The sequence below is a fragment of the Carassius carassius genome, chromosome 10 (assembly GCF_963082965.1).
Source record: "Carassius carassius chromosome 10, fCarCar2.1, whole genome shotgun sequence".
In the NCBI taxonomy this organism is placed as follows: domain Eukaryota; kingdom Metazoa; phylum Chordata; class Actinopteri; order Cypriniformes; family Cyprinidae; genus Carassius; species Carassius carassius.
In genome coordinates, this window is record NC_081764.1 from 20,097,111 (window position 1) to 20,109,155 (window position 12,045).

At 39.3% G+C, this 12,045-nt stretch overlaps 1 protein-coding gene across 3 annotated transcripts in view; it reads left to right on the top strand.

Moving 5' to 3' along the window:
- The window catches only part of LOC132151944 (trinucleotide repeat-containing gene 6C protein-like), a 29,889-nt gene extending 18,293 nt beyond the window's left edge, over positions 1-11,596 (top strand). For all 3 annotated transcript variants that reach the window (XM_059560512.1, XM_059560511.1, XM_059560513.1), the window contains 11 exons: positions 1,269-1,415; positions 3,190-3,309; positions 3,513-3,596; positions 3,744-3,987; positions 4,158-4,322; positions 4,965-5,153; positions 6,966-7,115; positions 8,554-8,769; positions 8,973-9,046; positions 9,692-9,831; positions 10,227-11,596. In XM_059560512.1, coding sequence (XP_059416495.1) covers positions 1,269-1,415; positions 3,190-3,309; positions 3,513-3,596; positions 3,744-3,987; positions 4,158-4,322; positions 4,965-5,153; positions 6,966-7,115; positions 8,554-8,769; positions 8,973-9,046; positions 9,692-9,831; positions 10,227-10,614 — 1,917 coding nt within the window. In that variant the 3' untranslated portion in view covers positions 10,615-11,596. The remainder of the gene's footprint in view (positions 1-1,268; positions 1,416-3,189; positions 3,310-3,512; positions 3,597-3,743; positions 3,988-4,157; positions 4,323-4,964; positions 5,154-6,965; positions 7,116-8,553; positions 8,770-8,972; positions 9,047-9,691; positions 9,832-10,226) is intronic.
- The last annotated feature ends 449 nt before the right edge of the window (positions 11,597-12,045 follow it).

Below are 12,045 nucleotides of genomic sequence, written 5' to 3' on the forward strand. Positions count from 1 at the left end.
CATTTAGATGCACTTTTGAAGCTGCAAAGTCTGGTATAATGCCCCCGCCCCCTTTTCTTGGAAAAGTTTCATTAAAAAGGCTGGAGTGAATATTAAGGGAAATTAATTTTTTTTGTCATTTACAATTAAAGATATTGTCACAGAGCTACCCTCTGCTCTTGTGACCCCTTGTTAGCCCTTTCAACAAACACATGTACACACATTGGGTTTGTAAAAGACTCTTTATTTACCTTGAAGTACCAGCAACAGGAGAGATGGATTAGCCACAAAAATGTATACCTACAACTATACTGTTGTGTTTCAGACTGGCCACCTGAGCACTAACTCAGAGGACATTTAAAGTTTGCTACAAACTGTTGATTATCGCATGGATCAGCATATATGGGGGCGGCCATCTTGATTTGAGTAAAAGACTGGAATGGACTTTTCTCATGCTTTTTATACCTGTACTGTGTTGCATCATGGGGAATGGGAGATACCAAGTATGGTGGGAAAAGAGGGGGAATTGGTTTGATGTCATTGATGTTTATTTCCTCTAATTACTATTGAAGTTTATGTATGGAAGCTTGTACTGTTATTTAAATTTGTGTGGTGAAGGAACTGGTTACTTGATCACATACTATTGTGACTTGGAATGTATTACATGTTTATGGTCTTAATTACTTTCCCATGTGATTATTGCTGAGAAATGGTTGTACCCAGGTGTATAAATTCTCACAGAATTGAGTGATCAGGAGGGCTAAGACTGTTGGTAGTGAATGCAGTATCTGCTGAGTACTCTGATTGAAGGTACCGACCTGATACAAGGTTCTTGTGTTTTTATATTGAAGTTTTTTTTTCCCTCTTTTTGAATTTTTCATGCCTTGGCACCTGTGAGCACCCTGCACTTTGCTGGCTTGGGAGAACCTAAAATAAATACTTTAATGGCATTTAACGACCTCCATGCGTTATTCTGAAGAACAGTGAATGGTCCTTGTGACAGATATGTAAACACTGAACTATGATTGACTCTTCCGTTTACATTTTATTTATATCAAATTAAAATATATTTATTTATTTTAGTCTGAAATTGGCAAGAGAATTTGACATTGTGTTTAGGTCAATGTTAAAAGCACATTAATTATTTTAAGAGACTGCATTGTAAGAGAGATTTTGGTAAATTTGAGCTGAAATTGCTGAAATTTCCTGTTAAGTGCATCCAGCCATTTAGAGTGTATAAAAGCATTTAATTTGTATTGATCTCCACCCCCACTCTCTTTGTTTTCTAGATGCAAAATGGAATGTTCGGCACTAACGGAGCAGCACAAACTCGGGTCATGCAGCAGCAGGCCCCGCCCCCTCAGCCACCAGTGCCACCACTTAGCTCCGCCCAGCCTAATCTACGTGCTCAAGTGCCTCAGCTTTTCACCCCTCAGGTACAAGTTGCATCTATTATTTCAAATTCCAGTTTGACTGCATCTGTGACAAATTAACTTATCCATTAAGGGGCCGTATTTGCCCTCTTAAATTTTAAGTGCTAATTTTTCTAACCTTATCAAATGTATGTAGCAATAAATAATGTATTTAAGATAATTTAGTCTCTCTACTTTTAATGAAGATTGTTTGTTGAACATGTGCAACTTACTTTCAGTTTCATTTGTGGCATTTTGCACATCTTTTCATGATCACATAGCTATCTGATCAAAGAAAACACTTGAAGTGACCAGGTGTGGACAGGCCCTAAAAGGCAGTAGTGTCATTATTTAGCTTAAGTCAGTTCACTGTGATAACACTGTGAAGTTAGTCAGCTATAAGCAGTTTTACAAAATGTAGCAATGTTGTTATTCGGCTCAGAGTCAGTTCAGTGTTGATTAAATTCAATTTAATACCAATGTCGATGTTGCAAGATGTGAGTCAGCTGTAAAGCAGCTCTACAGACAACAATAGTGCCATCATCCAGGTTAATTCAGTTCATGCAGTCATATTGATAAATTACTGAAAGTTAAGTGTCTTCCCGACCCCAACTAAGCAAGCCAGATGCCAAGGAGCCCAAACTCCATCAATAATAAGACCAGAAGAAAGATAAGACACTAAAGGGCTGTTACTTAGTGATATTTCACCCAAAAATTTACTCATCCTAATCTTGTAAATAAAAGAAGATATTTTGAAGCATATGGGTAACCAAACAGTTAAAGTTCCCCATCATCTTCAATGTTATGGGAAAAAAAATATTGTTCTTCTGTGGCATAGTTTGTAATAATTTTCATTAGGGGTGCACGGTATATATCGGCCAATGATTAATGCGCACCTCGTCAGTAAAGCCGGTTATCTAATTCCATCAGCTGCTGTTAACACACGGAGCCATTGTTAACTTGCAAGCTGTGCAAATCGACGTTCATTATCAGCTTTGATTTGCACAGCTTGTCAGTTAACAACAGCTCCATGTAGTAACAGCTGCTCTATGTGAAATCACACACCTGATGGTATTTACCGCTGATTAGATACCTGGCTTTACTGACTAGATATGCATTAATCATCAGCCGATATATATCGTGCACCCCTAATTTTCACTGTACAATATATTGTGGCGGGGTGAAGTAGGACACGACACGAGGATGAGGGTAAGTTCCCCGAAGAGTGGATTTTATTAACAGAATCGGTGAATGAACGGGCAATGCTGTGAGGTGGTTTGGGTGCTCGGTGCTCGGCGTCTTGTCTTGGAAGTGCTCTAGTGCAGTGTGGGTCCGTGCTCTCCTGTGGCGTTGGGGCTGGCGGTCACACGCTGCTTTCTAAGGGCAGAGGAAAAGACAGTGTTAGCCGAGTCTCGTGGAGACATCTCTCACCTCTGTGCCCGCTTGCGGGGTTTATATGTGCATTAGCTGATGGCACGCAGGTGTGGCCGCTCAGCCCTTGGTGAGTAGGCGTAGGTGTGTCTGCGCCGTTGCCAGGGCGACGCTGATGAGCGCTCGGGACACGTGTCACAATATGCAGTATTGAATGTAAATGTAACTTAAAGGGGTAGTTTGTCCAAAAATGAAAATTTGTTCATTTTCATTAGGTGTCACTGATGTGAAATTAATTAGGTAGATTTAGTATTTTATATGTCATTAATAAAAGCAATTTTGTGAAATTGACCAATAGGTCAGATTTCCTTGCTTTCACTATAACACAGAATTCTCTTTTCGGCTTGTTTTTTGCTTTTTTCTATAGGTTCAAGCACAACTCTTACAGTTTGCGGCAAAAAACATTGGACTGAATCCTGCACTTTTAACCTCACCAATAAATCCTCAGCAAATGACCCTGCTGTACCAACTACAACAACTGCAAGTGGTGAGTCAAATAGTTCACTCTGCTGTTTCCATATGAATACCAATGATTGTCATCTACCTACTGGCCTATCTGCAGGGAGCGAGATGCTATTGCTTTCTGTTCTGATAATGATCCTCTGGCCTTTCTTTCTCTATTTTTATTTCTTTATATTTCTCTGCATGTTCCTCTCTTTCTCACCTTGCATCTTTTTCTCTTTCTGTCAGGCATATCAGCGTTTGCGGATTCAGCAGCAAATGATGCAGGCTCAGCGTAATGTCTCTGGTCCCATCAAACAACAAGAGCAGCAAGTACGACATACTCCAATTTTACTGGCCCTGATATTTATACAGTCATTTATATCCTAAAGTATTAGTTCATAGTTATCTTTTGATGACTATGACAAATAATCCTCCATATACAATGAAAATGATTATCGTTTTCATCCTTTCACACAGGTTGCACGTACAATCGCAAACATGCAGCAGCAGATCCAGCAGCACCAGCGTCAGCTGACCCAGGCCCTGCTTATGAAACAGCAGCAGCCTCCATCTTCCTCTCACACTGGCCTGTACCCAAACCTTGGCAAGGCCAGCCTGGACACTTTTATGGGTCACCCTCAGACTTCAGGCCTCTCTGTCTCAGACCTGCAGACCAAAGAGCAGCAGTCTTCTCCAAACTCCTTCAGCCCTTATACACTCTGTAAGAGAACAAGCCTCATGTGGGCACGCTTATGCTTGTGTGTGTGTGTGTGTTCGGTGTGTGTGTTCGGTGTGTGTGTGTGTGTGTGTGTGTTCTGTGTGTGTGTTCGGTGTGTGTGTTGTGTGTTGTGTGTGAATTAATCTCCTTGTCTCTTTGTTGCCCCCCTGTAGCTGGTTTGAACCCGAACATGAATGTAAACTGTATGGAGGTGGGAAGTCTATCTCTTAAAGACCCCCCTCAGCCTCAGTCCCGGCTCTCACAGTGGACTCATTCAAACTCCATAGATTCCCTGTCAGCTAGCACTCAGCACATGGAGGCAAACCACAATAAGCACGGTATTAATTTATTTGATTATTGCTCCAGGCATATTATGGGCTTGATTTTGTGCTGAGACATACATATTTTTTCTAATCTAATCTTTAATGTCAAGATGTCCTCTCGGTCTAACATCTTATAAAAGACTTCTGCGTCCACAAATAACATTCCATTCAATGAAAACACAGCAATATCTTTAATCAAACATCAAACTCCAGACACTGAGTCACAACTTCTGTCGCTGAGATCTGTGTATTTCAAAAGGACAGACAAAACTCTCTTTCAAGTTAAGTGCGTGCAGACATTCCAGAGTTATTTTTACTCTGAGTCAGCAGGGCCTTTTAAAATATTATCCTTCCTTGGCATTTGTTCTCAATAAACCTTGCCTGAACAGTAAGTCCAGCCAACCCGCAGCAATTTACTGGGGTGAGTTCATCTGAGGACAAAAACTCAAGCCTGTAATCTTGAATTGTATTATTCCTATTGTATCTTTGAAGATGGATTTTTTTTAGAGAGGCAAAATAGCTGTTTAGAAATTGGGCATCTTAATATACTGTATATCTGAGTTTGTTGCTTAGTCTCTAAATGTTTTATTTAAATGATGTTTTTGATTTAAACATCCTCTAAATATACAGATTAAACAGATTGCTCTTTTGTTTCAGGTTCAATATCTTCTGCTCAGTACCATGTGCCTGTCAGAAAGAGCACCATGGAAGATTCCTTCAGCCCATACAATCTGATGTCAAGATCTGAATCCCCCACCAGCACCTTGGTGTCTCCAGACAGCTGGACACAGGGCAAAAGTCCCAATGAGAAAATATCTAGTAACTCCAGTGTCAACTGGCCTCCTGGTGAGCTTCAGTGGCATATTATAATAAAAAATAAATAAGAAATATTGCCATTGGTCTTAGTGATTGTAGACCCAGCATCGTCAACCTGTGGTACAAATGCTAGCATTGGCACCCAAAGGCATAAACACTGGCACACAAGCAATAGCAAAAGAGGTATTTAATTTGAATAAAGTCCCTCAAACCCTCATACCAACTTGCATGCATAGCTTGATTCCTCACAGTTTATTAAATTAGAAGCTTTAAATACTTACAAAGTGTGAGAAGTAACAAGCACTAGTAAACAAATGTGCACTAGATTTCAGGTACATAAATATAATAATTCAGTTTAAATTAGCACTGCAAAGTGTTCACTGTATAAGTTAAATATAGTGTTTTCTTTGGGTAACACTTTATTTTAAGGTTTCCTTGTTACGTGTTATATGTATGTACTATTATAATAAAAATTAATTATGGATAATTACATGCAAGTAACCCTAATCCTAACCCTATAGTAAGTACCTGTAGTTAATTAATATTACTCAGTACTTAAATGTATAATTACACTGTAACAAGGACACCTTAAAATAAAGTGTAACCCATCTTTGTTAAAGTTGTGTTTATTTGTTTGATTAACATTAATGACAGATAGGGTTGCACAATTAATTGAAATGAAATTGCAAAGGCAATAAAGCAGATTAGGCAGAAGCTGCGATTGTCGTGCATATTTCAGTGAAGCACGGTTCTGTGATCAGCAGTAAATTTCCATGCAAAGGCCAGAGGGCGCTCTCGCGCTGGAAATCCAAATATGCCCCGAAGAAGGAAATGCCTATCACTGCAGCTGAATAAATATAATACTTAACTGCTTTCATTGATTCAGCGTGACTAATAAACACACAACTATGGCAATAAATGGTTTATCTGAGTTCTTCTTATTATAATTTTCATCATAATAAAGTATATCTATAATGAAATGCTAATCGACATAGCCTTTATCAATGCTTAGAATACAATGAAATATTGTGTGCCTTAATTATTCTGTTTAAGAAGCCACATCATCTCAAAAGTATTTATTTTGAACACTCAACTGATGTTATGAAGTGAATTTGGAGTTAAAACATGTTATTAAATGTGGTATTTTCACATGCTCTAAGATGGAGTAGCATTTACCACACAGAGCCGTAGTTCACTGTGATGATACGCAAACAGCTGTCATAATCGAGAACGATTTAGTCGATTTCATAATCCTACAATTATATCATCTGCGATTATGAACACGATTTTGCATGGCTTGTCAGAGAACTATTGCTCCGCGTAGTAAATGCTGCTCCACCTGAAAGCAGGTGATGGAGATTTACTGCTAATCACAGAACCGGCTTTACTGACATGACAATCACAATTAATCACGTTCGATTAATCGTGCAACCCTAGTAGCAAATAATTATTGGCTGCTGTCCCTCTAAGACCTAATGCACGGATCCAATATACTGTTACACATGCGATTTCTTTCTCTTCTGTTTGCGTTCACTTAAGTCATAACAGACTATTGTGAGACTCCTTTTCTTGCACTTGAATGTTTAAATTTGCAAGCCTTAGACACAAGTTCAAATGATATACTTTCACTCTATGATGGCAACTAATCCGCAAAGCACATGCATACCAAGCCATAGAGCCTGGTCTGAACATATCATGGCCATGTTTTTTATGTGTATGGGATGACACAGTGATTAAACAGAAAAATTAAAGATGGAACTACATGACCAAAAGGTTGCAGACCCCTGTTATATACTTTGAATTTTACTCTGGAAAACCAATTTTGTTCTTGCTTTCTCTCAGAATTCTGCCCTGGGGTGCCATGGAAAGGTCTGCAGAACATTGACCCCGAGAATGACCCCAACATGACCCCAGGAAGCGTTCCAAGTGGCCCCACCATTAACACTGGCATACAGGATGTGAATCGCTACCTGTTACGTGACAGGACTGGAGGTAAGGGATGTTTGATGGGTTATGACATAAGTTATAACAGACCAACAGAGCTTGTTCATTTAAATTTTGATTTCATTTTTACTGCTAAATGAGAGTTGAACTGTCTTGCTTATTAATTAAAGCTATAACAGAAATCACTATTTCAAGGATCATTACACAGTAAATGTATTTCCCTGTTTCTCCCTGCCCCTTTTGCTGTCTGTTTGGGACAAATACCCATAATAGCCTTATCCCCATCTCAGAATGGGACTATGTCTTCCTCGAGTGAGTGGATAGTCAGTGCCTGTAACTCGTTTGGTCTGTCATCTCAGAACGAAAGGGATGCTAACAATCCAGGTACAGCCCTCAATCCTAAATGGCCCTGCCCCAAACTAGACCTACTAATATCCTTATTTGGCCCCTGTCCTTACACCTAGACAGGTCCCTCATCAAGTGTGTGTTCTCCTAAAACCCACATTCTCTTTTGTTCTGTTATACTTCTTGCTATTTTAAATGTTGATCATTGTCAGAAACTACAAACTAATTGTAATTTTTGTGTGTGTGTATATATATATATATATATATATATATATGCATATATCTGAGGCCATTCAGAGCATGTAGCATTTGAAAAGGTCAGTGAGATACTTTGTAAGAGTGAATATTTTAATGTTTAAAACATTAAAGGTTGCAGTATACAAGCATACATTTATAATAATCGTATAATAAACATGAACAATATTATAAAAAATGTTGGTCACTTATGAAAAGCTGAACACTTCATTTCTTACATCATTCTGTTGAATCAAGTCTCTCTAAACACACAGTTTCCCTGATTTCCCATTTCGATAATACTGGTCATACTGTCAACATTTTTAGCTATTTACTACTAAGGTTTAGGATCAGTAATAATTTTTTTTATGTTTCTTAATTAATATCTTTGGTTTAAGTAGTCTGCTTTTATTTGTTTAAAAATACACCAAAACAAAACAGTAATATTGTGAAATATACTACAAACTGTTTTCTAATTTTATGTAAAAAAAAACTTAATCTTTCTCAAAACAGGAATAAATAACGTGATGGCAAAGCTGTATTTTCAGCAGCCATTAGTACAGTCTTCAGTGTCTCAGCATTCTAGTATGCTGTTTTGGTGCTCAATAAATAAATCTTATTAATAAAATAATACTTATGCTGTTTAATATATTTGTGGAAACTGATAAAAAAATTCAGCATTCTTTGATGAATATAAATGTAAAAAGAACTGCATTTATTTGAAATAAATTGCCATTTGAATGGTCTTTCTCTACCCCACTGTCCCTGTTTGCATAACCCCAAGCAGAAACAAATTTCTGTTGTCATTTTGTTTTAACCAATCCTTAGAGGGAACAGTGGGTGGTGACTGTACCTACTGCTGTTATTAATTTGTCCTTCTCTTTCTTTGTCTCCTCCTTTTCTTCAGGTAAACTTTTGGAAATGAAGTCTACTTGGTCCACTGGACCCATCTCCCACACACAGGCCTCTTTATCTCATGAGTTATGGAAGGTTTCCCCAGGGACACGTAACTCCAGTGCTCCCTCACGCCCCCCTCCAGGCCTGACCAACACCAAGGCCTCCTCCACCTGGGGAGGAAACTCTCTTGGCCTCAGCCAGGGCTGGAACAGCTCTTACTCCTCAGGTAAATCCTCAGTACACCTGTGTGGTAAAAAGCATGCCAACCAGTTGCTTACGATGTTCTGCTGTAGTGTGACCGACCAGTCAGACTCTGTCTCAAGTTGTGTGTTTAGATTTGCAAATGTATAAAAGTCGAGAATTTAGTGGAAAATATGCTGAGCTGTGACATGTCTTTCCAGACCTGTCTATTTGTACTTTTTATTATAGAAGGAGGAACTTGGAGCACTGACAGTTCCAACAGAGGAAGCAGCTGGCTGGTGCTGAGAAACCTCACTCCTCAGGTGCATAGCGCAAATAATTTATATTACTGTAAAAACGAATATTACTTATTTCGATTCATATCGCATGAAAATACAGAACTATACAGTATGTCACTTTTTATGTAACAAAAGTGTTTTATGAAACATTATGCACTATACTGTTTGCTATTTAATTGTTTTGCAACGTAAATAATAAAAAAATGTAAATACTTTTTCTTTACTGTTGCAAAATGTCTTGCTGTTTTTTCAGCATCTCTTATGAGTATAAAAGTTTTGACACAGCGAACCTCAACAATATCAGTTTCAAAACACTGCCAACCGTTTTCTAAGAATGAGTTTACAGTGGCATCCATGTATCATTTTTCAGCATTGAAATATGAGCTTTTTAGCTATACAGGGATATAAGAGAGGATTTTAGAACACATTGTTTTTATTTGTCTCTAACTCACCACCTAGCAGCGAGACACAGAATTATGTGTGTATAATATGTTCATAATCGTAAAAAGGGCATTTCAAAACCCTTTACATTCTGTGCAGGTCTTTTTCACTATTCCGTGCATGTTTTTGCAAGAACAGATACTCACTGAACAGCACTTTAGCACTGGAATATGTCTAACATAATCTAACATAACATAATTTAATAATTGATGTATGTGTGTGCATCAGATTGATGGTTCCACCCTGCGGACTCTGTGCATGCAGCACGGCCCTCTCATTACCTTCCATCTGAACCTGACACAGGGCATTGCTGCTGTACGTTACAGCTCTAAGGAGGAGGCTGCCAAAGCCCAAAAATCCCTGCACATGTAAGACTACAAGCTCTTCTACATCAAACATCTCTGAGGCGTTGTCCCAAATGGCAACCTAAACCCCACGGAATCCACACTTTTGTAACATAATGCCGCTTTGACTGTTGGTTAAAAGTCTGCTAAGGAGCCCTACTTTACAGTCATGTGCATGTGGCTGGTCTTGTAAGTGTGCCATTTGTGACAGGACCTGAGAGGATGTTCAAGAACAGATTTATAGTTATATTTACGATTTAGAGTGTTAGCTGTATGCCTTTTTTTTTCTAAATTCAAGTCCTATATTTTTTGAAAACCTTCTAGATAAATGTGCATTGTCTTTCTCACTTCAAGCTGATTTTATGTATTATCCATCAGAAATGCTTGAATCCCTTCCAATTGTTTGTCTACCTCTCAAGGTGTGTGCTGGGTAACACTACCATCCTGGCAGAGTTTGCCAGTGAGGACGATGTGAACCGCTTCTTTGCACAGGGCCAGTCCCTCACCCCCACCACCAGCTGGCAGGCCAGCCAAGCACCAGGCTCCAATCAACCCCGGCTGGACAACCCTGCTGCCAGCCACCCCACAGGCCTCTGGAGCAGGGGTGGAGGAGGTAGAGGTACCAAGACAGTCTGTAGTACCGGGAACAGCAACAGCGGACATGGAGGCAACCTGCTGTGGGGCAGTGGGCCACAGTACTCCAGTTTCTGGGCTCCCCAAAATGAAGACGATGCCAGGGTAATTGGCAGCCCCATCCCAATGAACACTCTGCTCCCGGGAGACCTGCTGAGCGGAGAGAGCATGTAAGATGTATCAGACATCATAGACCAACAAAGTCAAGAGACCTAATGGATTAAAACCCAAGCAAATCAATCAGATAATCACTTTTTGTGGAGCTATAATGGAGGTTTAAGGTGAAACAAAGCTGCAAACCTTCCACTGCTGTTTATTTGTCCTGTTTTTCTTTTGTTTTTTTTTTGACGTCAGACTGTTTGTTGTGTTTGTGGATTTTGTTCTTAGTGTTCAAAAAACTTGAGAAGCAAGAATCAATAGAAGCAGAAGCCTTTTGATGCATTTTTATTTCCAAAGGATGTTTTTGCTCAAAAGTGTAGTTCAGGAGAAGCCATCAACGAGGTAGCCATCTGAACGCGACCCAGGCACAGTGAGACCTCACGACACTCTATAACGACACTGTTCTGATGATTGAAATTATCCTGGTACTATTTGGTTTTAAACTTTGCAGTTTCTTCAGAACTTCTTTTAGCCATAAGTGCTCTCTCTCCAGGTCCTCCTTAAAAACTTATTTTATAAAACAAAAAAAACCTTTGTATCTTGCACAGTTCTGTTTCTGAGCCAAGCGAATAGGCCAGAGCAAATGAGAAGAACACTCCTAGCAGTGGCCTGTCAGCATGACGAATCACCAATGATCTTTTTTCTTCAATTCTTTTAGTTTTACAAAAGGGAGCTGCACTGCTCTATGATTTCTATTTACTCAAGCCAGTCGTTGTTTTGTTTTTTAATATGTGTATGGTTGAAAAAAATAAGCTGAATTTTAAGCTTTGATGTAGATGAATGAATGTCAGTGTCTGCTGGAATTTGACCAAGCATCTGTGCACGAGTACATAACCACTGTCAAAAACACTCAGTGGAGGCTTTTTTTTATACCTAATGGACTTAAGTGCTGAATCAATCAGAAGTTATTCAGTTACTATGTTATGTATCTGATCTGCCATTGTATTGAGAGACAACCGAGACAAGAAACTCATTCTGATGCATTGTGCAATAGAAGGCAGAGTAGAGGTCTTCTCGGGTCCTAAAAACTGTACCCGACCCGAATCGACCCGAATCACTACTTACCCGAACCCGACATGCATACATTATTTATTTTTAAAGAAAAACCCGACCCGAGACAGACCCGATAAAATTAGACCCGAGTCCGACCCGACCTGACGGCATTTCCTTTAGAACCCGACTGGACCCGAACGTAAACGGCATTTACATGTGCACAGCCTGCAACCATGCGTTTCTCAAAAATGCACTTAACATAGACGCGGCAGTAGGAGTAGCCTACGCGCTGAAGTGCTGAAATGTCAATCACACATGTAACCCATTACGTCCTTTAAAAGTTGGCATAATGTTATTTACCGGACCATACGATGATTAACATTAGAACCACCACAGGATAAAATTTACCGATGGCTGTTTCTCAAATATAACTTTTCAGATTACAGAATAACA